The sequence below is a fragment of the Pelodiscus sinensis genome, chromosome 19 (genome assembly GCF_049634645.1).
Source record: "Pelodiscus sinensis isolate JC-2024 chromosome 19, ASM4963464v1, whole genome shotgun sequence".
NCBI lineage: Eukaryota > Metazoa > Chordata > Testudines > Trionychidae > Pelodiscus > Pelodiscus sinensis.
Genome location: NC_134729.1, coordinates 10,411,803 through 10,438,998, shown reverse-complemented (window position 1 = coordinate 10,438,998; position 27,196 = coordinate 10,411,803). Strand labels below are relative to the sequence as shown.

The 27,196-nt window shown below is 60.1% G+C and overlaps 2 protein-coding genes across 6 annotated transcripts in view; one reads left to right on the top strand and one right to left on the bottom strand.

Moving 5' to 3' along the window:
• Positions 1-3,699: 3,699 nt before the first annotated feature.
• On the top strand, positions 3,700-11,491 carry DDX39A (DExD-box helicase 39A). The gene is made up of 11 exons (XM_075902230.1): positions 3,700-3,832; positions 5,141-5,385; positions 6,164-6,291; positions 6,645-6,737; positions 7,157-7,340; positions 7,882-8,000; positions 8,567-8,698; positions 9,611-9,720; positions 9,870-10,014; positions 10,605-10,752; positions 11,225-11,491. Exons 2-11 carry the CDS (start codon positions 5,178-5,180, stop codon positions 11,239-11,241), a joined length of 1,284 nt encoding a protein of 427 aa, XP_075758345.1. The 5' UTR covers positions 3,700-3,832; positions 5,141-5,177; the 3' UTR covers positions 11,242-11,491.
• Positions 11,492-12,626: 1,135 nt separating this feature from the next.
• The window catches only part of ADGRE5 (adhesion G protein-coupled receptor E5), a 36,977-nt gene continuing 22,407 nt past the window's right edge, over positions 12,627-27,196 (bottom strand). For 3 of the 5 annotated variants that reach the window (XM_075902224.1, XM_075902227.1, XM_075902225.1), the window contains 15 exons: positions 24,681-24,836; positions 23,401-23,556; positions 21,514-21,566; positions 21,014-21,085; positions 18,450-18,627; positions 17,550-17,660; positions 17,182-17,414; positions 16,792-16,956; positions 15,861-16,052; positions 15,468-15,688; positions 14,812-14,878; positions 14,441-14,532; positions 13,947-14,115; positions 13,542-13,634; positions 12,627-13,247 (listed from right to left, as the gene is read on the bottom strand). In XM_075902224.1, the coding sequence (XP_075758339.1) occupies positions 13,215-13,247; positions 13,542-13,634; positions 13,947-14,115; positions 14,441-14,532; positions 14,812-14,878; positions 15,468-15,688; positions 15,861-16,052; positions 16,792-16,956; positions 17,182-17,414; positions 17,550-17,660; positions 18,450-18,627; positions 21,014-21,085; positions 21,514-21,566; positions 23,401-23,556; positions 24,681-24,836 (1,991 nt within the window). In that variant the 3' untranslated portion in view covers positions 12,627-13,214. The remainder of the gene's footprint in view (positions 13,248-13,541; positions 13,635-13,946; positions 14,116-14,440; positions 14,533-14,811; positions 14,879-15,467; positions 15,689-15,860; positions 16,053-16,791; positions 16,957-17,181; positions 17,415-17,549; positions 17,661-18,449; positions 18,628-21,013; positions 21,086-21,513; positions 21,567-23,400; positions 23,557-24,680; positions 24,837-27,196) is intronic. The other 2 variants (XM_075902228.1, XM_075902229.1) reach the window with 2 other exon arrangements.

Sequence of the window (27,196 nt, the reverse complement as noted above, 5' to 3'; positions counted from 1 at the left end):
CAGAAAAAGTTTCCAAACCAGAATGCTCCAACCTGTGGTGGGAGGGGAGCTAGACGAGTCATGCCGGACACAAGAGGCAAAAAAGGACAGGTGCTCCGGAGCCCCATCCTGGATTCCCAGCAGGGATGATGTCCCAGTGGAGGCCATGTTCAAAGGATCCCACCCACAAGCCACATGTTGAGCCCTGTGTACACCCAAACCGCACCGCGGACCGCAAACAAACAGGCTGCAGGCTGCATGGTGAGTCGCCATGCGTTAGACTGACATTACCCAAAAAGCATGCTGTGCCAGTCCTTTTGAATCTAAAATCTAAAGGGTTATCAATAACAAGAAATGGTGAGAGCTACAACTCTTAAAGGAATCAAATGCATGCACCAGTGGCAAAGTGTTTGGGGCAAGCTTGAAGCAGAGGTGAATAATCTGCTGTTTTAAATCAAGTCTCTGGAAGACACCCACTCAAGGGTCAACCATCCCTTCAAGCTTCAGTTCCTAGCAAAGCCCCTCCACAGGTGAGACGCTAGAATAAAGACAAATGGGCTTTGTCTACACAGCTGGCTTTTGCCAGCAGAGAGTATGCAAATGAAGTGCTGATTAGCATTTTGTCCTGCTTTATTTGCATAATCGATTCAAGCTGTTTTTGCGCAAGGGATTTTTGCGCAAAAACAAGCAGTGTGGACGTTTCCTTTTTGTGCAAAAACCCCTTTTTGCTTGTTTGTGCGCAAAAACCCCTTGCGCAAAAACGGTTTGAATCGATTATGCAAATGAAGTGTGACAAAATGCTAATCAGCACTTCATTTGCAAACTCCAGGGCTCTTTTTATATCATAGGCCACAATGAAGGACGCTCATGGCTCTCAGTGGGAAAATGCAGCTACAAAATGCAGTTTGTCACCTAAGCACAGCCCTTGTCCATGCAGGACTCAGTCCTTTTTAGGCAGCTACCATGGTCCAAATTCCAGATTGGAGGTTTGCAGGAAAGTCCACTGAGTGCAATTGGTGCTTCCCATGCTTCATTGTCCCAATCAACCTGAGAAGCCTTTCTCACACACACACACACACACACACACACACACACACACACACACACACACACACACAAATATGATACCTGCCCACAAATAGCATAAACAGAATCAGCGAATCATTAGCTTTCTATAGACACCTCACGTGGCCCACTTTATACAAGATTTAGTGCAAACATCTAGCAGTGGTTGCAACAATCACCTGTACGGACATATCACACTCCAGTAACAGTGCAGCCTCTTGGGACCCAATTCCGCTGGAGCAAACCTACAGATGCTACAGCCATGTGAATTGATCCCGATGCCATGGGGCGCCTGTCTCTACATAGACCCTTGTTCCCTTGCTCTGTCACTCGCTTTGCTCCACCACTGTCTCATGTCCATGACTGTCCTGGCATTTCCCTCTTCCTGGATGCAAATGGGACCGTGCAGGAATTGTGCCCTACCAGTTAATACTCCATTTAGAGGCGTGGTGCAGAGAAGGGCGGGGAGAAGATGGGGGCTGCTACAGACCAGTCCTGGAAGGACAGGGAGACAAAAACATTCAGACAAAAGGGAAGGGAGCAGCTGTAGAAAAGGGATGAATTTTGTGTGCCCTGCAGTATCTCAGAGCAGTGTTTCTCAACCTTTTTTTTATAAAGTACCCCCTTAAAAAAAATAAGTACCCCCAGTGCTTACAGTTTTCAGACACACAATTTTTTTTCTACCATTTTAACACATTTGTTTAAAAAACTTAATCATAGCCGGGCGGGTGATGACATTTTTGGGTGTAAAAAGTACAAAAGTAATAAAGCGCTGTACAACTTAAAACAAAAATTCAGTTTTCTCCAAATTTCAGTTGTGTTGATGTAGCCCCCCGACTTCTCTCGAGTACCCCTAAGGGAACTCGTACCACTGGTTGAGAAACACTGTCTCAGAGTATAGCCCAGTACTACAGTACAGCCGCTCCTCGAGTTGCGAACGGTTGAGTTATGACCATTTGCTCCAAAGCTCCTATGGAGCGGTCGTAAAGGCGGTCCCCTTACGAACAGCGCGGTCACGTGTAACTCAATGGGGTCCAAGTTACGAATAGATCGAGTTATGGGCAAGTGTTTGGTCCGTAAGTCGTTCGTAACTCGGGGAGAGGCTGTAGAGCTACCCCGAGGGGCTTGTTGGAGATGACTGGGCCAATCAGGCCTCACACCACTTTACTAGAATTCTTTGATGGGTCAACAAGCATGTGGCCAAGGGATCCAGTGGATGTAGTGAACTAGGATGTTCAGAAAGCCTTTGACAAGGTCCCTCGGCGAAAGCCCTTCAGCAAAGTCATGGGATACGAGGAGAGAAGGCCTTCTCATGTAAGTAATTAGGCAGAAGACAGGAACAAAGAGTAGGAATAAATGGTCAGTTTTCATAATGGAGAGTGGTAAATAGCAGGGTCACTGTAGGACCCTGCGATCAGAGCTCTTTGGAGAAGAGGATATAAAACTACTGAAGATGGCTCAGTCCAAAGCTGACGGCAGGGAGTTACAAAGAGACCTCACCAAACTGGGTGACAGGGCAACAAAATGGCAGGTGAAATGCAATGTTGATCACTGTAAAATAATGCAGGTTGGAAAAAAGAATCCTCACTAATCATACAAAATGCTGGGGACTAAATTAGCTGTTACCATGTGAGACTCAGATCTTGGAGTCATTGTGGAGAGTTCTCAGAAAACATGCACTCAATGTGCAGCGACAGTCAAAAAAGCAAACAGCAGCATGTCAGGAGCCATTAGGGAAGGGATAGAAAGTAGGAAATATCACAAAGCCACAGTATAACTCCCTGGTATGCCCACATCTTGAATACTGTATGCAGTTCTGGTCACCCCGTCTCTAAAACAAAATATTGGAATTGGGAAAGGCAGGGGGTTGAGGAGAGATTCATGAGACCAGGACTGTTCACTGTAGAAAAGACAGCACTGAAGGGGCATCTAGCTATAGGACGGGGGTGAAGAGACTGAATGAATTTCATAGAATCCTAGAGCTGGAAGAGACCTCAGGAGTCATCAAGTCCAGCCCCCTGCCCAAAGCAGGACCAATCCCAACTCAATCAACCCAGCCAGGGCTTTGTCAAGTGGAGACTTAACAGATTTGCTCCTTCCTATAACACAAGAACTGGGGTGACCAGATGACATGGACGGAGGGGGGGGGGCAGGTTTAAAATGTTGCAGCCTGCGGAACTCACTGCCAAGGGATGCTGGGGAGGCCAGACGTGAACTAGGCCAAGTCTATGGGCATAGTGACCCTGGCCACCAGCAGCCCTGCCCATCCCTCTGAGCTGTGTCTATCCTCATAGCCCTGCGCTTATCCTGATTGGAAGAAGAAGGGGGAGAGATAACTACTCCTGCCAGCACTTAAGATGGCGCCCCACTCCTTCCCATCTTCATGGTGTGTTTTTTGCCACCATTCAAGATGGCGTCTCATTCCAGGCTTCACTTGCCCTTTGTTCCTCCCTCTCTCAAGACCGCAGTGCTACCCTCGTAGGAAACTGATGGAAGGGCGCGCTGACTGGCAGATGAATTAACCCAATCAACAGGCAGCTTCCAAAGATGGACATCTCTATCAGCCAATAGACTGGCAGTTCCTCTGGCGGCATCCGCTAACTCCGGCGTAAGGCGGGCCTCGGGCCTCCAGCAGACCAATGAGAGTGGAGGGAGCGGCCCGGAATGGCGGGGCGTCGCGCCAATGGGAGTGGAGGCGGAAGAAGCGCTCTGTCGCCGGCAGAGGACGCGCCGCGCGGGAGTGGGAGCCGGAGCGCGGTACCACGTGAGCGGCCTCCGGGAGCGCGAGGTGAGAGCGGCCGGGCGGGGCGCTCACGCGAGCCCGGGGCTTGGGCTGCGGCCTGGTCGGCGCCGCGTCTCCCCCGCCCGGCCCGGCAACGGGGGGGGCCGGGGCCGGGAGCCTGCCCATGGCGGCCGCTCTGCTTGTGGGGGGGGCACGTGCCCCCAGCCCCCCCGGATCCTCCAGCGCCCCCTAATCCCGCCCGTAGCCCCGCCTCCCGCGCCCCGCAGTCCCGACCCGCGGGCCCCCAGCTCTGCCAGCGCCCCATAACCCCGACCCCCCAGCCCCCCCCGCAAGGGTACCGTAATGCCCGTCCACAGCCCCCAGCCCTGGCCCCCCAGCGCCCCATAACCCCGACCCCCCAGCCCCCCCCGCAAGGGTACCGTAATGCCCGTCCACAGCCCCCCCAGCCCTGGCCCCCCAGCGCCCCATAATCCCGACCCCCCAGCCCCCCCCCGCAAGGGTATCGTAATGCCCGTCCACAGCCCCCAGCCCTGGCTCCCCAGCGCCCCATAACCCCGACCCCCCAGCCACCTGGCTAGCCCAACCCCCCCCCCCGCAAGGGTATCGTAATGCCCGTCCACAGCCTCCCCATAACCCCGGCCCCCCAGCCCCCCCCCCCGCAAGGGTACCGTAATGCCCGTCCACAGCCCCCAGCCCTGGCCCCCCAGCGCCCCATAACCCCGACCCCCCAACCCCCCCCGCAAGGGTACCGTAATGCCCGTCCACAGCCCCCAGCCCTGGCCCCCCAGCGCCCCATAACCCCGACCCCCCAGCCACCTGGCTAGCCCAACCCCCCCCCCCCCGCAAGGGTATCGTAATGCCCGTCCACAGCCCCCCCAGCCCTGGCCCCCCAGCGCCCCATAATCCCGACTCCCCAACCCACCTCCCCAAGCGACCCAGTGTCCCATCTAGTGCCCCTCAATCCTGACCCATAGCCTCCCAGTCAGTGCCCCTCAATCCTGACCCACAACTCCCCTGGCTGTCCAGGCTCCCCACTCCCAGCTCTGCCAATGGCCCTCAATCCTGCCCAAGGCCCCTGGGCTAATGAAGTTTGGGGTTACTCCCCCACCCCAGCTCTGCCCGTGCCTCACGCTCTTGACCTGCAGCCTGTTACCCCAGCCTCATCTCCGTCCCAGCTCTGTGGGTGTGTCTCCATCCTGACCTAAAGCCCTTGTGCAAGTCCTGGGCTCCCCTCCACCTCTGTTGGCTCAGCACTGGCCTGAAGCCTTTACTAGCCTAGTACAGGCCTGGGTCCCTCAGTTCTGACCTGTCCAAACCCTGAGCTCCCTGTGCTAACACTGTTGGTACCTTCAGTGCAGCCCCGCAGCCCGAGTGCCCCGTTCCTCGCAGAATGGCGGAGCAGGATGTGGAGAACGAGCTGCTGGATTATGAGGAGGACGAGGAGCCCCAGGTGGTGGCGGACGCGGTGCCCCCTGCAGCAAAGAAGGACGTGAAGGGCTCCTATGTGTCCATCCACAGCTCAGGGTTCCGGGACTTCCTGCTCAAACCCGAGCTCCTGCGAGCCATTGTGGACTGTGGCTTCGAGCACCCGTCTGAAGGTAGGAGCGGAGCCGAGGCCCCTGGCCCCTGGGAGCGCAACCCCCTCGCCAGCCCGCCTGGGAGGACCTGCGGGCGGGGGCCATAGAGAGCGGCGCTGCCTGGTGAGAGCTGCGGGGATACGGGGGTGTCAGCAAAAGGAGTGTGATCCTGAGATCTGCCCTGCCAACTGGGGGCTACGGACGTTCAATAGCGACTGACTAATCGAATAGTCGATGTATTTTGCATTGACTATTCGATTAGTCGATGGGGCGCCTCCACCTTCGAAGTGTAGCAACAGCTCTAGGGCCCATGGGCTGTTGCTACACTTCAAAGGCGGAGGTGGAGCCTGGGATCAGCTGGGAACTCCCCCACTGACCCTGGGCTCTGTGTGGCGCTGCCGCTTTGAAACGCTGCGGGGAGCCTGGGGATACCCCAGCTGGCCCAGGCTTCAAGCGGTGCTACTGCTTTCAAGTACCCTCTCCTCTTTCCCCTCACCCCGCTGCCTCTTTCTGATGGAGGCAGCAAGGGATGGGGTGTGACCAGCCGACTAGTCCATCAGGCCTGTCTGCATTGGGGAAGCAGGGAGCGCTCTCCTTGGCACTCAGTATCAGCCCCAGTGCAGCACTGAGGGGCCCTGTGCCGCTGGGGGTGGGGTCTCAGTAGGTGACCCTAATGCCCCAGTGCTGGAGGGGGATGGGTTTAGCGGTTTGAGCAGCGGGCTGGGAGTCAGGACTCCTGGTTCTCCCCTCAACATGCTGCGCCCCATCTAACTGTCGTGTGTCTGCCCTCCCCTCGCAGTGCAGCACGAGTGCATCCCGCAGGCCATCCTGGGCATGGACGTGCTGTGCCAGGCCAAGTCGGGCATGGGCAAGACGGCTGTCTTCGTGCTGGCCACGCTGCAGCAGATTGAGCCGGTGGATGGGCAGGTATGGTTTGGGGGGGGGGGGGGGGAGCAGCCCTCTCTCTGACCCATTCCATGTGGGAAGGGGCCTGGGGCTGCCTATCCAGGTGTGGGGTAGACTTGGTGAAGAGACATCCTGGGCTCCAAGAGAAGGGCAGGGAAGGCGACGTGGACCCCTGATGCTTTAGCTTAGTCTGGTCTCCCCAGATCATTCATCCCTGTGAAGGGGCAAAGGGGGGGCACCTGTTCCCCAAATCTTGGAAGAGGGGGGAGGTGTCCATCCCCAGGAGGGTGTTCCTGGGTGGGGGTGTTGGGCTGCATCCCTGGAGAGGCAGGATGTCTCATGGGGTGCTGAGGTGACCCCGTCTCTCCCCCCAGGTGTCCGTGCTGGTGATGTGCCACACACGGGAGCTGGCGTTCCAGATCAGCAAGGAGTACGAGCGCTTCTCCAAGTACATGCCCAGCGTCAAGGTGATCCCATCCTCTGGCCCCCCACGCTGCCTGCGTCAAGGGGAGCCCCTCCCCAGCACCTCGGATGCCCTCAGGGGATGAGGCTGGCTCCCCTGTGGAGCTGCAGTGCTGTTTGGCCTGGCTGCAGGGCACGAGGGGTGGAATGTGGAAGCTGTTCCCGTCTTCTCTCTCGGATTGTGTGGGGTGGGTCAGGACTCCTGAGTTCTCTCCCGGCTCTGGGAGCGGAGTGGGGGTTGGAAGTCAGGACTCCTTAATTCTAGTCTAGGCTCTGCCACTAACCTGCCTTTGGACAAATCCCGGTTCCTTTGCCTCAGTTTCCCCCACTGAAAGGGGGAGGTGCTCTCCTAGCCCCAGGTGTGCTAGGTGCTTCTGGTTTACTGCCTGGCTGCTGACCCTGCTGTTCCCCCGGTCTCCTGCAGGTGGCGGTGTTCTTCGGGGGCCTCTCCATCAAGAAGGACGAGGAGGTGCTAAAGAAGAACTGCCCCCACATCGTGGTGGGGACCCCGGGCCGCATCCTGGCCTTGGTGCGCAACAAGAGCCTCAACCTGCGCAGCGTCAAGCACTTTGTGCTGGACGAGTGCGACAAGATGCTGGAGCAGCTTGGTGAGAAGGGGGGTGGACTGGGGTGTGGGGAGGGGGAGGGGCTTGGCATGCCTGGGGCACCTGAGCTCAAGGGGCTGTCTGCATGCTCTAGCAATTTGGTGACTCCTGGTCTGACTCGCAGCCCTGGGAGGGGAGTGGGGTCTAGTGGTCAGAGCAGGGCAGGCTGGGTTCTATCCCTACTCCCCTCCCAGAGCTGGGACTACATACCAGGGTAAGAACCTACTACACCTGCTTGGGTGGAGAGCACCTCCTTCCTCCAAGGCAGAAGCAGTGGGCCTGACCATCAGGATCAGGCCTGGAGCAGCTCAGTTGTGTGTCCCTGGAACCTGCTGGTCTGAAGCCCAGGCTGGTATTGTAGGCGGGGCAGGGCAGAGGGAGGCAGACACTCAGTGTAGCGGGATCGGTCTGGGATCGAGCGACCTAGAGGTGCCTACCTGGCTCTGGTGTGACCTCGGCAGGCTGGTTCTTTGCATGGATCCCAGCGCCTTCCCCCGAGTGGTCCCTCTGCTGTCCCTGTGCAGTGACCCCTCCCTCTCCACAGACATGCGGCGGGACGTGCAGGAGATCTTCCGGCTCACGCCCCACGAGAAGCAGTGCATGATGTTCAGCGCCACCCTCAGCAAGGAGATCCGGCCCGTCTGCAGGAAGTTCATGCAGGACGTGAGTTGCCTACCCCCCTCCATGGGCCTTGTCCCTCCAAGAAGAGCAATCCTCAGACCCAGCCTGCCCCTGGCTGGGCTCCACACTCGTGGCCTGGCTGCCCGCAACTCATCCAGCACTTGCTGGCTTAGTGGGGGACCCTAGTCAGCTCCCCTACACTGAGCAGGAGGCAGCCTGGGAGGGGCCAGCTGGTCTGGGGTTCCTGGCTCCCTCACGCTCAGTCCCTGGGAGCCCAGTGTCCTCTGAGGCCCTGGCCCAGTGGGGGCTCACGCCTGGCAGCATCTGGGCTCCTGGCACATGCGTAGCCTGGGCAAGGCAGGCGATTCTGACCCATGCTGGGGCGGAGCTTTGACCGCCTCTAGTGGCTGGGTTTCAGGGCAGGGGAAGGATCTACTACAGCTGCTGTCAGAGGGAATTCCTTCCAGGCTCAGGTTGTGGAGCCCTTGCTGGGAGTGCAGGGTCCAAAATGGGGTGGGGGCAGGGCTGGTTACACTCATGTGGCCCACGCAGGGTTGGGGGAAGCCCCTTGGCGGTGGGAGTGTCCCTGAGTTCCTCCCTCCCCCCAGCCCATGGAGGTGTTCGTGGACGACGAGACCAAGCTGACGCTGCACGGCCTGCAGCAGTACTACGTGAAGCTGAAGGACAGCGAGAAGAATCGCAAGCTCTTCGACCTGCTGGACGTGCTGGAATTCAACCAGGTGAGGCCTGGGGTCCCTGTGCCAGGAGGGGAGCAGGGGGCAGTGGTTAGAGCAGGACTCCTGGCTTCTGGCTGTCAGCGATTGGCTGTGACACGGGCCTGGGGAGGGGTGCGCTCCTCCAGCCCCAGCAGGCCTGGATTAGGAGAAGGGCTTCAGGGACTGCAGCTCCAGGCTAAGGGGGTCCTGGCCTAAAGCCTGTTTTGGCCAGCCCTTCCTGGGCCGGGGGAGAGGTGGGGGGCTGCTTCCTCCCCCTGCGTGGAGCCCTGAGCTCTGTCCCTGCATTGCCCTTGCCCGAGGGCTCCACCCCGGAACCCCATTGGCTGGGAATCATGGCCAATGGGACCTGAGGTTGGGGGGGAGTGGTGTAGGCTGAGGAGCATGAGGGAAGCACCTGTTCCCCATCTCCACCAATCAGGAGCTGTCCCAGGTAAGTGCCCTGCACCACAACCCCCCAGCCCACACTTCCAGATAAGAGACCTCATCCCCCCCCCCCAACCCTGAGCCCCTAGGCCACGCCCCCACCACAGTGTGCAGAGTGAAGTTTGGGTGCATCAATGCGGAGGTGAATTGTCACACATCACTGCACACTAGGGATGTGAATGGTTAACCAGTGGGGGCTGGAGCAGCCCCCCCACCACATCTCTCCTTCCCCACCCCACCCCCTATGGGCAGGGGGCTGTTCCAGTCCTGTGGGGTGCGCTGCAGGCAGGGACGCTCCAGCCCCACCTTGAATCAGTCAATGTGTTAACCAGGATTTTACATCCCTATTGCACATAACAAAATTTGCTCCGCACATGGATGCAAGTCAGTGGGAGCGGTCGGGGTAGGGCCGGGGCGTGGGCAGGGATGGGAATAGGGAAGCAGGGCAGGGTCTGTGGGGTGCCGCATGCTAACCCTCCGCCCCTCCCCCAGGTGGTGATCTTCGTCAAGTCGGTGCAGCGCTGCATGGCGCTGGCCCAGCTGCTGGTGGAGCAGAACTTCCCGGCCATCGCCATCCACCGGGGCATGGCGCAGGAGGAGAGGTGGGTGCTGGGCTCTGGGCTGCCAGGGGCTTGGCCTGGCTAGCGACTTGGCTCTCCTGGATTGGCTCCTGCTGGCACCAGGCCTTGGGAAGGGGGCAGGCCCTAGTGGCCGGAGCAGGGCTGGGGGCTAAGGTGTGATTCTCCCCTAGGCTGTCCCGGTACCAGCAGTTCAAGGATTTCCAGCGCCGCATCCTGGTGGCCACCAACCTGTTTGGGCGGGGGATGGACATCGAGCGCGTCAACATCGTCTTCAACTACGACATGCCCGAGGACTCGGACACCTACCTGCACCGGGTGAGCCTGCGGCCAGGAGGGTTCTGGCCCTGACCCTCTGCCTGGGGAGAGCTGGGACGTGGGCTGACCCTGTGCCCGTCTGCCTGGGCACATCATGGGGAGCCTCGTTGTCCCCAGGCTCTGCCCATCGCTGGTGCCCAGCCCCCGAGGCCTGGCTGGTTTTCTGCTGCTGGAAGGCATGGGCTGAGGCAGAGGTGCCCTGGCCCCCCACGCCTGCAGATCAAACCCATCCCTGGGCTGCATGGCTCTGCTGCTCAGGGCTGGGTTTGACCTGCGGGGGTGTGGACATGGGGGGCTCTTTGCCCGGGCTAAAGAAGCTGGTTCACTGGTCAGTGAGGGCCCCTGCTGATCCTGCTGCTGCGCCACCCCCAGCTGCATCGCCTAGGATGGGTCACAACTGCCGCAGCCTCTTCTGGCCTCCAGCTGGGCGCTGTCCTGAGACCCCAGGCTGCTAGGTTCCCACGTGGTTGCAGGACCTCCCTGCAGGCACCCAGGAGTCCATTGCCCTGCCAGCCCCATGATGTGCCTGTCTCTCTGGGATGGTGGGCGTGGCTCCAGGAGGCTCCGCCCCTGATAGCTCCTCATTGCAGGTGGCACGTGCTGGGCGCTTTGGCACGAAGGGCCTGGCTGTCACCTTTGTGTCGGACGAGGGAGACGCCAAGATCCTCAACGAGGTGCAGGATCGTTTTGAGGTGAACGTGGCCGAGCTGCCCGAGGAGATCGACATTTCCACGTACAGTACGTACCTGCCCGGGGCAGCCCTCATCCCTTTCTCCGCCCTCCCACGGGGCAGACCTCCCCAGGCAGGTCCCACCCTCTCCGCAGGGAGCAGGGGGGGGATGGATTCAGGCACCAATCCTGTGCATCTGGGGAGTCCTGTGCCCTCGGCGGGAGGGAGAAATAACTAGCCTTGACTGGGAGCAGATCTTATGTGGGGTGCCCAGACGCAATGGTGAGGGGTATGTGGCTTAGGCTCTGCAGGAAGTGGGGCCTAGCCTGATCTCAGATGCTTGTGGAACAGCAGCAGCCACAGGCACGCCCTCCACAGCCCCCTTTGAGTCGGGGTGGTGGCAGTGATGGCTGCTGTGCTGTTGTTCTAGGGGCCAGTGCTAGGTGGTGAAGCCCCCTAGTGATAGTGGGGAGTCTGTCAGGTCTGTGGGTCGAGTCCTTTGGTGGCAGCAGTGGGATTAACAGTCTCTTTTTCTTACAGTTGAACAGAGCCGATAACTGGATTGGACTCCCCTGCCCAGAACCAGCATGGGTGTTGCTTTAACTCTTTCTAAGCCAGATCACGGGTATTCCATTTTTTATGCAGTTTTTAAACCTGTAGGTGTGTGTTTGAGTGTTTCAAATAAAACGTTTTATGACCAAGTGCCTGTGGGGGGGAGGGATAGCTTTTTTGATAGGCTGACAGACTTGAATTCATTGCGTGTAATAGTACCCGTACGGTAGTTCCTAATTAAATTTTTTTAAAATACCTCATCGCATACTGTAAACTGGTCTGGAAAGCAGCTACGGCTGTTCCCCGGCAGCTGCTTCCGGTAACGATTAAACGCTTTCCAAGGAGAACAGGTCTGTCTCTGAGACGCAGGGACTCAGGACGGTGGGGTCCGACCCCAGCTCCGAGGGGGAAGTCGGGTGCGAAGGGGGCCGTGCTCCCGGGGTGGGTGAGTTCCAGTGCGATGCTGTTGCGGGCGGCGGTGGGAAGCCCCGCGAGGGGGAGGGAGGTTTATTTCACTGCCATTTCAGGCATTGGTGTGACTGCTGCTCGCCCGTGCAGTTCTGGGGTCCCCACTCCAGCTGGCTGCTGACAAATGGGGGTGGGGCTGGAAGAAGGCCCCTGAGGAAGGCAAAGGGATCAGCAAACCCACCCCGCGGGCCAGGGTGCGGAGCTCGCTCAGGCCTGGTGGCAGGGCCCCGGAAGGGAGACTTGCTCTGTAGCGGCCGCGCTCTGCTTGCAGCCTGCTGCCACCCGGCTGTGCCCAGAAAGATTCAAGGCCCCCTGCTCTGCAGCGGAGACAGCGGCTTGCAGCCTGCCCCAGCACTTCTGTGGGCAGGAGAGTGGGTCCTGGGGTAGGCTTGGGGGTGTAGGGGAACTAGGGGTTTGCTGGGGTGTAGTAGCACCCCCATGTTTAACCAGGGGCTCTGCTGCTGCCCCCTCTCCCCTGAGGCCTGGCTGCTGGTCTACGCCGGGTGCTCCACTCCTGGCCTGGTGGTGGGGGCCCCACTGCACAGCCCCACAGCGTGGGGGTGGATTGGGCTGCATGGCAGGGTCCCTGCTCCTGGGCCCAATGAACTGCAAACAGGCTTTTTGGCAGTGGGGGGCACTCGGGGCCCGCAGTAACAAACGGAGCCCCCTTGGCTAGAGCCGCTTTGATAATAGGCTTGTCAGGCCAGCGGCTGGCGGGCGAGACCGAGTCCCACTGGAAATGGGGGCGGCTCTTTGGCAGCTGGGAGGGCCTGGGCTTTGCTGCAGCGGGGTGCCTGGAGGGTCCCGACGTGCCCAGCAGCCCCAGTGCGTGAGCGCGAGGGGCCCAGAGCCGGAGCCCTGGGCTCGCTCTCCAGCCGCCGCGCTCTTGGCTCCTGCGAGCAGCCGCTTTTGTCACAAAACGTATAATTTTAATCACGTTTATAAGATAAAAACAAACCCAAGTGAGAGACAGAGACAGCAGCGTTCTGGGGGCCGCGTCGTCCCCTCGCAGCCCAGGGCCATGCTCCTGCTGCAGCCCCAGTCGGGTGTGGGACCCTTTCTGGGCGGGCTCCTTGCTGCTGGCTGGATTCCCCTGGCAGCTGTCTCCGTGGCGGGGCGGGCCCACGCTCCCCTCCGTGTCTATTGCACGTAGCCCGTGGGGTCCTGGAGGCAGGGCAGGGCGTGTTCGTACCGAGGAAGCAGGCGCCCCCTGTGCCTAGCATAGGTCGCAGCAGGGTCACAGCAGGCAGGCCTGGTGCGCTCCCAGCAGACGGGCAGTGCTGGGACGGGGGGGGCTGGGCTGTGCAACTGACCCCCTTTTGCCTGGCAGGTTCGGCTGGGCGACCGGCGAAGCGTCTGCATGTGGCCAGTCCTGGCAGCCGCGTGGCACTGTCATGCCGGCTGCGAGATGGGCGCCTGCCCGCGGTCGTGCCAGGCTGGGGGCAGGAGGCCGGGTTCTCTCCTGCGCAAAGCTGCGATGTCCGGAAAGGGGCTGATGGGCGCACTCGTGCTATAGGCCAGACTCAAGCGACTGCTGGGGCCCCTGGTGGAAAACGTGGCAGTTAGACCAGGGCACCGTGGGGCTGGGACTCACACCCCCCCCCCCCCCCCCATCCCTGTCCCATCCTCTCGCCCCAGCCTAGTCCCTGGGGGCCCTAAGAGCGAATGGGATCCAGGCTCCTTCCTCCCCATGCTTGGGACCATGGAGCCTCGTTCCTTGGCTCCTTTTCCCCTCTACTCCAGCAGGAGCAGGCCGGGCTTGCTGGGTGCCGCAGGGCCTGAATGCTCTTGTGCCATTGTGCAGAGACTGGGCCGTGGGCCTGGGCCCCCCCCTTACCCGCGTGGTGGACATGGAGCTGGAAAACTCGGAGTACTTGGTTCGTTCCTTGAGTCTGCCACAGCACAGCCACCGGCGGTACTCGTCCCTCACCTGGCAGGAGAGAGGAGAAGGCTGGTCACCCCCTGGGGCAGGGGCTTCAGCTGGGAGGAGCCAGCTCTCAGCTCCCCCCCGCCCCCCCCTCCCAGCGGTGGAGGGAACTCCCAGCAATAGGTGCTGTGGGGTGGGGAGGTTTGCCATGGGACAGGAGTTGAGCATTGGCTGTGGAGGGAGGCAGGAGGGGAAGTGGAGAGTATGGCTGAGGTGGGGGGTGCAGTAGGCAAGCAGTGACTATGGAAGGGGGGTGCAGTGGGGGTCACTGGCTGTGGAAGGGGTGGGGGGCTAAGCCGGGGGCGGGGCACTGGCCTGTTGCTTGAGCAGACAGTGCAGCAGGAAGATGAAGAGCCCCTGGAAGCTGTTGAGGATGGTGAAGACGTAGGAGAAGACCAGTGTGTGCTGGCTGAACTGGAACATGCCGACCATCCAGGTGATGCCCAGGATGCAGAGCTGGGCGATGGCCGTGAGCGTGAGCACCCTGTAGGGGAGGGGGAACCAGTCACATGACCATACCCTCTCCCCCCCAGCCACAAGGCCCCTCCCCTTCCCTGAGACTCCTCCCACCTCAGGGTCCCTCCCCTGAGTTTCTCCCCCCATCACCCCGTCAATCCTGGGGCTTTGCTCTCCCCCCCCAGTCTGAGCCCTTCCCCCAAGCCATGTGACTGCTGTTTCCCCCATGCCACCCCCACCTTCCCAGGCCCCGCCTTGGCCGGTGCCAGCCCACTATTCACATGCCCCCATCCAGGGGCCAGCAGGGCCCTGCCAGGGTCTCCGTTGCCCTGGGGCCAAGTCTCTGTCCCCACCTGAACTTCTTCAGCTTGCTGATATCGGGGCTGATGTCGGTGAATTTCTGCGCCAGCTTCCAGACGGTGACCACGAAGATGACAGCATTGACCTGCCGGGGAACAGGGGCGAGCCGGGTTAGGAGGGGGGGTGGGGCTAGGGGATGTGCTGGGGGGCGCGGGATGTGCTGGGGGGCAGGCTGTGGGGCCAGGGCACCTGTCAAGCCTCACTCCCTGTAGTGACCCCATTCTAAATGCTGGGATTGCAAGCGAGGGCCCAGCTGTCCTGGGGCAGGCGGAGGGGGAGGAACGGAGGGTCAGGTGGCTGGGAACTCGGGGGCCCGGCAGGGCTGGGGGTAGAAGACTGGCCGGCCTGCCAGCTGGAGTCTTACCGCGATGATGATGCAGACGGGTGCCAGGAAGCTCCAAATGAATTCCTTCTTCAGAGAGAGCCAGCAGCTATAGGGAGGGGGTGGAGATTGGTGGGGGCACTGCAGGCAGGGTCTGCCCCACCCCCCTTGGCAGAAGCAACAGTGACACCCTCAGCTGAGCTGCTGCACTGTCCCCCATGCCACCCCGCATGGTGCCGTGTTCCCTTACACGCCTGCCCCCGCCTGCATGCACTGGACTCAGTCACAGGGGTCCGTGTTCCCTTACACGTCTCTCCCCTCCCCCCCCGTGCGCCGGACTCAGTCACATGGTGCCATGTTCCCTTACACGCCTGCGCGTGCGCCGGACTCACTATCGCATGGTGCCATGTTCCCTTACACGCCCGCGCGTGCGCCGGACTCACTATCGCATGGTGCCATGTTCCCTTACACGCCCGCGCGTGTGCCGAACTCACTATTGCATGGGGCCATGTTCCCTTACACGCCCGCGCGTGCACCAGACTCACTATCACATGGTGCCATGTTCCCATACACGCCCGCGCGTGCGCCGGACTCACTATCGCTTGGTGCCATGTTCCCTTACACGCCCGCGCGTGCGCCGGACTCACTATCGCTTGGTGCCATGTTCCCTTACACGCCCGCGCGTGCGCCGGACTTACTATCGCATGGTGCCATAGCCCTCGCTGTACGAGGCGGCGGAGATGCCCACGATCACGGCCGGCACGCCGTAGCCCAGCAGGAACATGTACCGGCGCTTGAGGCCCTGGGGCTTGAAGACCCGCACCACCAGCAGGTACAGCTCCAAGCCCTCCAGGCACATCCAGCAGAAGGCGGTCAGCAGGAAATAGTGCAGGAGCCCGGCCACCACGGCGCATGCCACCTGCAGCCAAAGGGGAGTGGGCACCGTCAGGGCTGGGCTCCGGGCTATTCCAGCCCCTGACAGCAGGGGGTGCTGTGGGCAGGCAGGGGCTGGAGTCTGCCTGGTGGGAGGGGAGCTCCCGGCAGGGGGTACTGGGGGGGCGCAGGCCCCTGACCGGCTAGGGGTCCGCTACCTCGTTGTCGGTTCTGGACATGCCGGTGAGGAACACGGCGTAGGCCACGAAGAGGGCCAGGCAGAGGTGCAGGTGGATGGTGGTGCGAGGGCCTTGCAGGGCGCGGGAGAAGAGGAAGGTGAGGATGGAGAGCAGCAGACACAGCAGCGAGATCACCAGCCCCACCTTGGTGATGATGTCCAGGCGCCAGTCCTGCACAGGAGGGGCGGGGTTAGTCAGAGCTCCCCCCACATGCCAGGCAGCAGCCGGGCCAGGCTGTGGGTGCTGCCAGGCTCGTCTGACAATACGGGGCAGCCTGGGTCAAGCTGATGCTGCCCAGCCTGGCCCCGCCCCAAGGGGTGACCAGCCCTAGTGCAGTGGGAAGCCTCCCGACAAGAGGGACCCCTGGCACCTCCCTGCAGGGTGAGGGGCCTGGGCATGCGAGGGGCTGGGTTCCCCTGGAGCAGTGTCCCTGCCCGGGCAGGGAGCTGTGTTTAGAGGGGACGGATGGTTGTGGCCAAGGTGTTACAGCTCAGGTCTGCTCTGCGTGGGGAGTAGGGTCAGGGGTCAAGGCAGGGAGGGGATGAGGGTCAGGACTCTTGGGTTTAACTCCCTGCGTCAATGTCACTTCCCTTTCTCTTTGAGACATGTCACCCTGCCTCAGTTTCCCTTTCTGTGCAACGGGGATGGGGACTGCTCCCTGGCCACCCCACAGCTTCCCAGCCAGCGTGCCGGCAGCTTGGCCGCTGCTGTTGGGGAAGCCGCCTAGTACCACGGTGTGGGGCAGAGGGGCTGCTTGTGCCCTGGATCAGCTCCTGGACCCTGGCCACGGGTGGGGAGTGGGTTTGCTGGCGGGGGGGGGGGAGGCGAGTGACTCCTGCTCCACTGGGGAGAGGGGGGGAAGCGGCCCCCAGCCTGCGCAGCCCTGAGGCCCTGCGAGGGCTGCACCCACCTCCAGGTCATAGAAGGCCATGAGCACGGCGAAGCTGGTCAGGTGGTTGCACTGGCAGTGGGTCCTGGAGCCACTGGACTCCAGCAGGACGCAGCCCTTGGTGGACCAGTGCTGCTTCGTAGGCTCCCAGTAGGCACAGAGGAGCCGCTGGAAAAGCTTGCGCTCCTGGGGAGAGAGAGGCTTGATGCACGGGGGGCACCAGGGCAGGAGCAGGCGCAGGGCTGGGGCCACCCAGGGCAGGATCCCGGGCTCCCAGGAGGCAAGTCGGGGGGGGTGTCTTGCTGGGCTGGTGGCACTGACGTCAGTTTGCCTCTGAGGGGGAGGTGGATGTCCCCATTGGCTGGGATGGGGCCGTACTAGGCTCCCCCCCATGCCCAGCGCGGGGCTCACCGGCACTGGGTGGCTGAAGTTTATGTTGATGGAGAGGCTGTGGGCCTGGCCGCCTGGGTCGTTGACGAAGACCGACACCACGGGCGACAGCACCCGGTAGCTGGGCTGCCCCCGCTCCCGCTCCCTGCTCCCGTTCAGCCGGATCTCGTCCCACTCGGGCGCCTCCATCTTTGTGGCACCTTCCAGCATGGAGCCCAGCCCCACGTGCACCAGCAGCCCGACCAGCGTGTCGCCTGTGACAGAGACAGGAAACGGGGCAGATTGGCCGTGCCCCCTCCCCGGACACACCCCAGCCTGGCACCAGAGGGCAATGTGTTGCCCCCAGAGCCCTGGCTGTGCCCATCCCAGCACAGGGCATGGTCAGTTACCTTCCTTCTGCTGCCCTGGGGCTTTGTTCCACTCTAAGTTCACCTGCGTCTTGCTCTGCAGCAGCTGCACGACCTCCGAGCTCCGGTTCCCAGCCTTCCTGAGCATCAGTTCTGGAACCACAATGCCAGCCAGGGCTCACAACAGAGAACGCGGCGAGGGACCTGCAGCCGGGCCAGCTGCTTTCCTGGCTGCAGGGGGGCTCCAGTCTCTATGCAGGGGGTGCTATGTGGGGAGCGGGGAGAGAGCGTTGGCTGCGAGAGGAGCTCCCATCTCCCTGCAGGGGGCGCTGTGGGGAGCAGGGAGGGAGAACTGGCTGTGGGTGAGGGCTCCTGTCTCCCTCAGGGGGCGCTATGGGAAGCAGGCCTGGGGAGCTCTGGGAGCTCCTGTCTCCCTGCAGGGGGCGCTGTGGGGAGCAGGGAGGGAGAACTGGCTGTGGGTGAGGGCTCCTGTCTCCCTGCAAGGGGTGCTATGGGGAGCAGGCCTGGGGAGCTCTGGGAGCTCCTGTCTCCCTGCAGGGGGCGCTATGGGGAGCAGGCCCGGGGAGCTCTGGGAGCTCCTGTCTCCCTGTAGGAGGCGCTATGGGGAACAGGCCCAGGGAGCTCCTGTCTCTCTGCAGGGGGCACTATGGGGAGCAGGCCCGGGGAGCTCCTGTCTCTCTGCAGGGGGCACTATGGGGAGCAGGCCCAGGGAGCTCCTGTCTCCCTGCAGGGGGCACTATGGGGAGCAGGCCCGGGGAGCTCCTGTCTCCCTGCAGGGGGCACTATGGGGAGCAGGCCCGGGGAGCTCTGGGAGCTCCCGTCTCCCTGCAGGGGGCGCTATGGGGAGCAGGCCCGGGGAGCTCCTGTCTCCCTGCAGGCGTGCTGGCTGTGCATAATGAGCCCCACTGGCCCGGTGCTGACCTGTGCCTCTGGCGGAGGTGACGTTGACGGAGCGGTCAGCCAGGGTCTGACCCAGCATTCGCAGCAGCTTCTCCACCGTGGTCAACAGCACCGTGGAAAAATTGTGCCTGCCGTGCTCCACGTTCTCGCTCTGCAGCCCAGTCGCATTCATCTGTTTCTCCAGCGCAACCAGCACATTCTGGCAAGGGGGGTGTGACAAAGGCGGGAGGGGAGTGTTGTTGTCACAGTAGGAACATAAGAACGGCCCTATGGGGTGTGACCAAAGGTCCATCCAGCCTCGTGTCCTGGCTTTTGACAGTGGCCAATGCCGGGTGGACCCAGGAATCTTCCAGCCCGTTGCCCATTCCCAGCTTCTGCCAGAGGCTCGGGCCACCCTCCCTGCCCATCCTGCTAATAGCCACTGATGGACCTAACCTCCATGAATTTGTCTAGTTCTTTTCTGAACCCTGTTACGGTCCGGTCCTGTGGCAAGGAGTTCCACCCATTAACTCTGTGCTGTGTGAAGAAATCCTTTCTTTTCTTTGTGTTAAACCGGCTACCTATTCATTTCTCTTGAGTGGTTATAGCGAAATTAGTCCCCATCATTTTGGATATATAACTGGGATTATATTTTCCAATGTGCATCACTTTGCATTTATCAACATTAAAATGCATCTGCTTTTTTGTTGCCAATCACCTAGTTTTGCGAGATCCTTTTGAAGCTCTTCGCCATCTGCTTTGGACTTAACTCTCTTGCGCAGTTTAGTATCATCTGCAAATTTTGCCACCTCACTGTTTACTCCTTTCTCCAGGTCATTTGTGACTATGATGATTACGATGGATCCCCTTAGGAGACCCCACTAGTTACCTCTCGCCACTCTGAAAACTGACCCTTTGTTTTCTATCTTTTAATTGAACCAGTTACTGATCCAGGAGAGGCCCTTCCCTCTCATGGCAGCTCACTTTGCTTCAGAGCCTTTGGGGACGGACCTTGTCAAAGGCTTTCTGGAAATCTAAATACAGTCTGTCCACTGAATCCCCCTTGTCCACATACTTGTAGACACCCTCAAGAAAATCTAGTAGACTGGTGAGGCAGGATTTCCCTTTACAGAATCCATGCTGACTTTTCCCCAACAAATTATGTTCATTGATGTTTCTGACAATTCTGTTCTTTACTATAGTTTCAATCAATTTGCCCGGTAAGGAGGTTAATTGCCAGGATCACCTCTAGAGCCCTTTTTAAATATTGGCATCATGTTCGCTATCTTCCAGTCATTAGGTACAGAAGCTGATTTAAAGGATAGGTTACAAACCACAGTTAATAGCCCTGCAATTTCACAGTTGAGTCCTTTCAGAACTCTTGGGTGAGTGCCATCCGGTCCCGGGGACTTGTTACTGTTAAGTTTATCAATTTGTTCCAAAACCTCCTCTAATGACACCTCAGTCTGGGATAATTCCTCAGATTTGTCACTTTAGAAGAATGGCTCAGGTTCGGGAATCTCCCTCACATCCTCAGCCGTGAAGACAATGCAAAACATTCATTTAGTTTCTCCTCATCAGCTCTGAATGCTCCTTTCGCATCTCGATTGGCCGGTGGCTCCACTGGTGGCTTAGCTGGCTTCCTGTGGCTGATGTACTGAACATTTTTTGGCTATTACTTTGAGTTTTTGACTAGCTGTTCTTCAAATACCTTTTTGACTTACTATATTTTTACACTTAATTTGACAGTTTATGCTCCTTTCTATTTTCCTCACTAGAATTTAATTTCCAGTTTTTAAACCGTGCTTTTTTCATCTCTCATTGTTTCTTCTAGTCGGCTGTTAAGCCACGGTGGCACTTCTTTGTTCTCTTAGGCTACGTCTGCACTCCACGACTGTTCCAGAATAAACTAGTCTGGAAGAAATACTCCGAAATAGCGTCTACACCGCAGAGAAGCCTGGAAATGAGTCTGAGGCCGGCTCTCCTAACGTGGACACGCTCCCTCAATTTAGAGCCCCAGGAAGCACTGGGGAGTCATAGCTTCTCCCTCGGGCTAGTCAAAGCAATGTCGAATAGCAACAGTGGCGCGTCCACACGACTGCTATTTCGAACTAGCCATTTCGGAAGAGGCGTTATTCCTCGTGGAATGAGGTTTACAAATGCCAAAATAAGCCACCCGTTATTTTGAAATCATTTCGAAATAGCGACCTAGCTGTGCAGACGCTCGCATAGCTAGTTTGGAATAATGGGTGTTATCCCGAAATAACGCTGCTGTGCCTGACCCCTGCCACTCCCCCATGCCCAGACTGCTAGCCCTGCCCCACTTTCCCACAACCAACCCCCCGGAAAGGGAAGGCACGTTCTCTCGCTGCCTGGGCCCTCAGACTAGATGCTCAATCGCCATGGTCCTTTCTGGCCTTGGAACCTACAAGACACAACTTTTGGGGCACAGAGGCTGCTGGAGAGGCAGGTGTGGGGATTTCTGGGCACTGCTGTTTGTTTATCCCCTGCTAGGGATGCTGCGTCCCTATAGGTTGCTCTGAGAGTGTCGATTCCTCCTGCTACTAGGAACAAATCCAATGAGGCCCCGGATTTTGACTTAGTACCTGCAGCATCTCTGTCCCAGTGGCACCGTCCTGCTTCTTAAGTGCACTCTCGCAGAAAGGGCTCAGGGAAAGCTGCAAAACACACCCCAAACCTAGTTCAGGAGCAGAGATCACCGAATCACAGCCCCTCCCTTGCCTCCCCCCCACTCCGTCTGCAGAGGATCCCTCGGATCAGACGCAGGGCGCTGGAAAGAGCATGGGCAATGCCCTGGCTCTCGCTGAGGGGGGCACGGCATTTGCAAGGGAAGGAGGCTACCAGGTGAGGTGCGTTGCAGCAGCTGATCCGGCAGGGTGAGAATCACCGTGGGCCAAAGGGCCAGTGCCTAGGAAGGTCGTGGCTAGCCTGTAGGGGCCTGACTGGCCAGGGGCTCTTTGCCCAGGGCTGAGTTTGGCTCCAGAATCCTCCTTGGGCGCGATCAGAGAAAAGCAACGTGGTGTGAAAAGGGGAATCGGGGTCCGTCCCCTCCTCCCCCCCATCCCGGGCTCAGGGCCCCACTCACCCGGTCTGTGGGAGAGAGGCCCTCCAGCAGCAGGGTGCAATTGAGCGCTGGGGCTGGAAAAGGAGGAGTAAGATGGGGGAGGGGGAATGCTGGGCCTGGCTAGGAAGGGAGCGCAAGCGATACAGTAACAGGGGCAAATTCAAACCCTTTAACCTGGGGTGGGCAGGATCCAGCCCAACCAGCCTTTTCATCAGGTTGGAGCCACCCCAGCCGCCCGTCGCTCAAAGCAGCTGGCTGCTCCCTGTGGCTCTCAGGGTGGGGGAGACGTCACACACTGTCCCACCCTCAACAAAAGCTCTTGGCTCCTATTGGTAGGAAACCAGCCAATGGGAGCGGAGAGATTTTGCTATGGGCGGGGGCAGTGCAGCACAATTTCTCAGCTCCCTAGGATTAGCTTCTGGGCAATAGAAACCGAGAGATTTTGCCGGGGGCGGGGGCAGCAACCGAAGCCTCCCCCTGCAGTGCAAAGAGCCCCATGGAGAGCCAGCTGCTTTGAGAGGTCTGGGGCTGCTGGCAGGCAGGGGAGCCTCACAGGGCTGCTGGCTGGGAGCTGCGTAGGCAAGTACCTCCCAGCCAGAGCCTGCCTCTGGTACGCCAGCCCCTTTGCACCCCAATTCCTTCCTAGGCTCTGCACCCACCCCTACATCCCTCCCCCAGGCTGCAATATTCTCCTGACCCCGTGTCCCTCCTGGGCCTTGCTTCCCAATCCCCCGCCCCAGGTCACACCCCTCCTTCACCCAAACACCCTCTCCGACCCCACACCTCCTCCTCTACCCCAGTCCCCTCCCCCAAGCCTGGCCCTGGGGGAGCTCAAGCAATAGGGTAACAGGGGAAATTCAGCAACACTTTAGCCAGGGGCAGGACCCAGCCCAAAAAGCCTTTCAGTCTGGCCAGCAACCACCTCTGCAGCAGGGAGCAGCGTCACCCAAAGACGCTGGTAACTCCCATGGGTCTCTGCGCTGGAGACGGGGAGACTTCACATGCTGCCCCACCCGAACCAAATCTCTCAGCTCCTATTGCTAGGAAACCAGCCAATGGGAGCAGAGAGATTTTGCTAGAAGCGGGGGCCACGCAGCACGATTTCTCAGCTCCCAATGGCTGGTTTTTGGCCAATAGAAGCTGAGATATTTCCCTGGGGGCGGGAGCAGCAAGCGAAGCCTCCCCCTGCAGCACAGGGAGCCCTATGGGACAGCCAGCTGCTTTGAGCAGTCTGGGGCTGCTGGCAGGCAGGGAAGCTGGAGAGGGCTTCTGGCCAGGAGCTACTAATGTAAGTGTCCCGTGGCCAGAGCCTGCCTCTGGTACCTCCCCATCTCCCGCACCATAGTCCTTCCCCGTTCCCGACCCCACTCCTATGTTCCTCCCCGGCCAGAATCCTCTCCTGCACCTGTACCCCCTGCTGCAACGCCCTGTCCCAGGCCACAACCCTCTCAGGCCCCACACCCTCTCATGCACCCCTGGCCTCCACCCCGGGCTCCCTTCTGCACCCAACCTCCATCCCACACCCGGCATCCCCACCTTAGCAAGTGTGGTTCTTGACTATCAAAATCATGGAGTGGGTCCCCACCAAAAATGACGGCCCACTCCTGCGTTAGCCCAGTTCCTGGGGCCCTGCCCGCTCCCAGCGCATCGCTGCAGCACGAGGAGTTTGCTCCGTGGGGCTGTTTCTAACCCCGGGGTCTATTTCACCCCCAAGCTCTGGGCACAGGGGAGAGCCCGGCCCCAGGCTCTGCTCCTGCCCCCTTGCTCTGAGGGACCACGGAGGGTCACGTCTCATCTCGGCCTCGCTGACGGGCCATTGCCAGAATCAGCAGCTGTCCCAGGGCAGCCCCTTGCTGGGAATGAGCACGTGGGAAGGGGGCTCAGCAGGCGGGGGCAGGGAGAGCTCACCCCGGCAGCTGTTCTCGCTGGCATTCGGGAACGTGGCCTTTCCAGAGCTGGACTCGTAGCCATCGGCGCAGGTGCAGTAGAAACTCCCAGGCAGGTTGTTGCACTTGGCATCGGGCCCACAGGTCACTGTGTTGGGCCCCAGACACTCGTCGATATCTGCAAGGCAAGAGGGGACGCTGGGTCCAGTCCTGGGCAGGGAGACGTTCCCCGTATCCCTCCCCCCTCGCACTGAGCTGGGTGACAGGACCAGGGACCGGGCCCCTCAGCACTTACAGGCTGAGGCCCCGATTCTCAATTACTCGTTTGTGCTGCTGGATTGTCTGACAGGCCCTGAGCCACCAGCCCCCAAGCACCAAACAAGCTGCCTCTCCCCGGCCCCCACCCCATATAGCCTGGCCAGGAGATGGGGGAGGGGAAAGGTTTAGCTGGGTCTGCCCCATTCTGCTCCTCTAGGCAGGGATCTGTGGGGTCCCTCTGCCCCTGGACACCGAGGGGCTGACTGGGGTCCAGGCTGGGATTGAGACTAGAGATGTAATCGGTTCACAGAGGGGTGGGCAATAATTTATGATGGGAGGGGCCACTCCAAGGTCTTGGTAAGCGGTCGAGGGCTGCACTCGTCCATGATGTTAACGGAGGAGACGTGGGTCTGGGATGGAGGTCGGGGGAAGGAGGCAGGTGTGTCCTGGGGCACTGGACTGGGGTGCAGGCCTTTGGGTTGTGCCCTGGGGCAGGGTATTGGGGTACAGGAGGGGAAGCAGGGGTTTGGGTTGTGACCTGGGGCAGAGGATCGAGGTGCCTAAACTATTCGATTAGTGAATTAATCAAAAGTTAACATCCCTAAACCGGACAAGGGCACCGAGCAGAGAGCCCCGGACAGCGCCCACCGCCCCTCGTAGGTCGAGAGAGCCAGTGGACGGCGCCCAGCGGATCTCTGCCTGGCAGAACAGATACGTGAACGGATACAGGAGCGGGCCCCTCCCTTGACCACTTCCTGGGGGCCCTTCCCCCTCCCAGCGCATCGCTGCAGCACGAGGAGTTTGCTCAGTGGGGCTGTTTCTAACCCTGGGGTCTATTCCGCCCCCAAACTCTGGGCACAGGGGTGAACCCGGCCCCAGGCTCTGCTCCTGCCCCCTTGCTCTGAGGGACCACGGAGGGTCACGTCTCATCTCGGCCTCGCTGACGGGCCATTGCCAGAGCCGGCAGCAGCCCCAAGGTGGCCCCTTGCTGGGAATGAGCACGTGGGAAGGGGGCTCAGCAGGCGGAGGCAGGGGAGAGCTCACCCCGGCAGCTGTTCTCGCTGGCATTCGGGAACCTGGCCTTCCCAGAGCTGGACTTGTAGCCATCGGCGCAGGTGCAGTAGAAACTCCCAGGCAGGTTGTTGCACGTGGCATCGGGCCCACAGTTCACTGGGTTAGGCCCCAGACACTCGTCGATATCTGCAAGGCAAGAGGGGACGCTGGGTCCAGTCCTGGGCAGGGAGACGTTCCCCGTATCCGCCCGCCCCCCCCGCACTGAGCTGGGTGACAGGACCAGGGACCGGGCCCCTCAGCACTTACAGGCTGGGGCCCCGATTCTCAATTACTCGTTTGTGCTGCTGGATTGTCTGACAGGCCCTGAGCCCCCAGCCCCCAAGCACCAGACAAGCTGTCTCTCCCCGGCCCCCCCCCATATAGCCCGGCCAGGGAATGGGGGAGGGGAAAGCTTTAGCTGGGGTTGCCCCATTCTGCTCCTCTAGGCAGGGCTCTGTGGGGTCCCTCTGCCCCTGGACACCGAGGGGCTGACAGGGGCCCAGGCTGGGATTGAGACTAGAGATGTAATCGGTTCACAGAGGGGTGGGCAATAATTTATGATGGGAGGGGCCACTCCAAGGTCTTGGTAAGCGGTCGAGGTCCACACTCGTCCATGATGTTAACGGAGGAGACGTGGGTCTGGGATGGAGGTCGGGTGAAGGAGGCAGGTGTGTCCTGGGGCACTGGACTGGGGTGCAGGCCTTTGGGTTGTGACCTGGGGCAGGGTATTGGGGTACAGGAGGGGAAGCAGGGGTTTGGGTTGTGACCTAGGGCAGAGGACTGAGGTGCCTAAACTATTCGATTAGTCAATTAATCAAATTTAACATCCCTAAACTGGACAAGGGCACCGAGCAGAGAGCCCCGGACAGCGCCCACCGCCCCTCGTAGGTCGAGAGAGCCAGTGGACGCCGCCCAGCGGATCTATGCCTGGCAGAACGGATACGTGAACGGATACAGGAGCGGGCCCCTCCCTCGGCCAACTCTGCTCTGGTCTTGTGAATGGCCGTTGTGTCCATAGCCGGGAGGAGGTTGGCCAGGAGGTCCCGTGACTTTGTGGAGCCGTGGACGGGGTGTGTGTAAATTAATCGGTGAGGGGAGAAGTGCAGCCAGAACCCCAACAAGAGGTTCCAGAGGAGCCGGAAGAGGGGCTGTAGCCTGGCGCACTTGAGATAAACGTGCTCCAGGGTCTCCCCCTCTCACCGCAGAAGGGGCGAGTGTCGGGAACGGGGGGAACCGCGCCGAGTACATGCCCGTGCTCACGGCACCATGGAGGATTCTCCAGCTGATGTCCCCTGCGGAGTGTTCTGGCGCAGCAGGCAGGCAGCGAGCCTGTCTCAGAGGCCTGCTCGCTGGGAGCTGCTTAGGTAACTGCCATCTGCTAGAGCCTGGCTCTGGTACCCCAAGCCCTTCTGCACCCCAATTCCTTCCCAGATCCTGCACCTGCTGCTCCATCCCTCCCCTAGGCCAGAATCCTCCCCTGCACTAATATAGGGATGTTAAGGACCAGCTGGCTAGTTGCTTCCCCCTGACAGGGGCAGCATGGGGGAGAGAAGGAGGATACTTCAAAGCGGCAGCACCACACGGAGCCCACGGTCAGCCAGGGAGTCCCCAGCTGTGCCCTGGGCTCTGTGTGGTGCCCTATCAACTAATCAACTAAATGCGGCTCTGCCCTATCAACTAATCGAATAGTCAAAGCAAAAATGCATCAACTATTCGATTAGTCAATTACACGATACTTAACATCCTTACACCAATCCCCCTCCTGGGCCCTGCACCCCAATCCCCTGTCCCAAGTCACAGCCCCTCCTCCCCCAAACTCCCTCTCAGCCCTGGTCTACACCGGGGAGTTATTCTGAAATACCAAGCGGAGCGTCCACACTACCAAGCCCGTTCTTTTGAAGTCTGAGCTGCTTTCCACGAGGAATAACTAGGGATGTGAGGAGTAGCCAAGTGGTCAACTCCCCTAAGCAGGGGCTTCTCAGGTAGCACTATGGACAGCTCGGTCCGCCCCTCACCGCCCCGCTCTGCGCTCTGAAAGGGACAGAGAGGAGCAGGTGCACGAAGACACTGTCTCAATCTCAGGTCTCAGGACAAACTGCCCCCCACTGCCATCCCCCATTCTGAAAGGGACAGAGCCGCAGCAGCTGGTCCCTGGGTCTCAGCACAAGCTCCGCCCCCACAAGCCACCCTGCATTGTTAAAGGGACGTCGCTCTGTCTCTTTAAAAAGGCCGAGTGGCGGCAGGGGGAGGTCGTCCTGAGACCCAGCAGGGGACCAGAGGTAGAGCCAGCGTCTGTGTGCGGCTCCTCTCTGTCCCTTTCAGAGTGCAGAGGGGCGGGGTGCTGTCCTGAGACCGGGAAGTGAGCGCGGCCACTGCCTTTCCCTAGCGACTAGTTTCCATCGGCTACTCGACTAGCTAATTAGTGGCCACTGAACCCCCCAGGAATAGCTCATTTCAGGAGTTCTTTTCACATCGCCGTGTGTGGACGCTCCAGTGCCGCTATTTGG

Bases quoted from the DNA above. Each gene is read 5' to 3' on its own strand.
- DDX39A (XM_075902230.1), top strand. From the start codon at position 5,178: ATGGCGGAGCAGGATGTGGAGAACGAGCTGCTGGATTATGAGGAGGAC. The intron at 6,292-6,644 runs GTATGGTTTGGG...CTCTCCCCCCAG, and splicing joins TTGAGCCGGTGGATGGGCAG to GTGTCCGTGCTGGTGATGTG. The intron at 8,699-9,610 runs GTGAGGCCTGGG...CCCCTCCCCCAG, and splicing joins ACGTGCTGGAATTCAACCAG to GTGGTGATCTTCGTCAAGTC.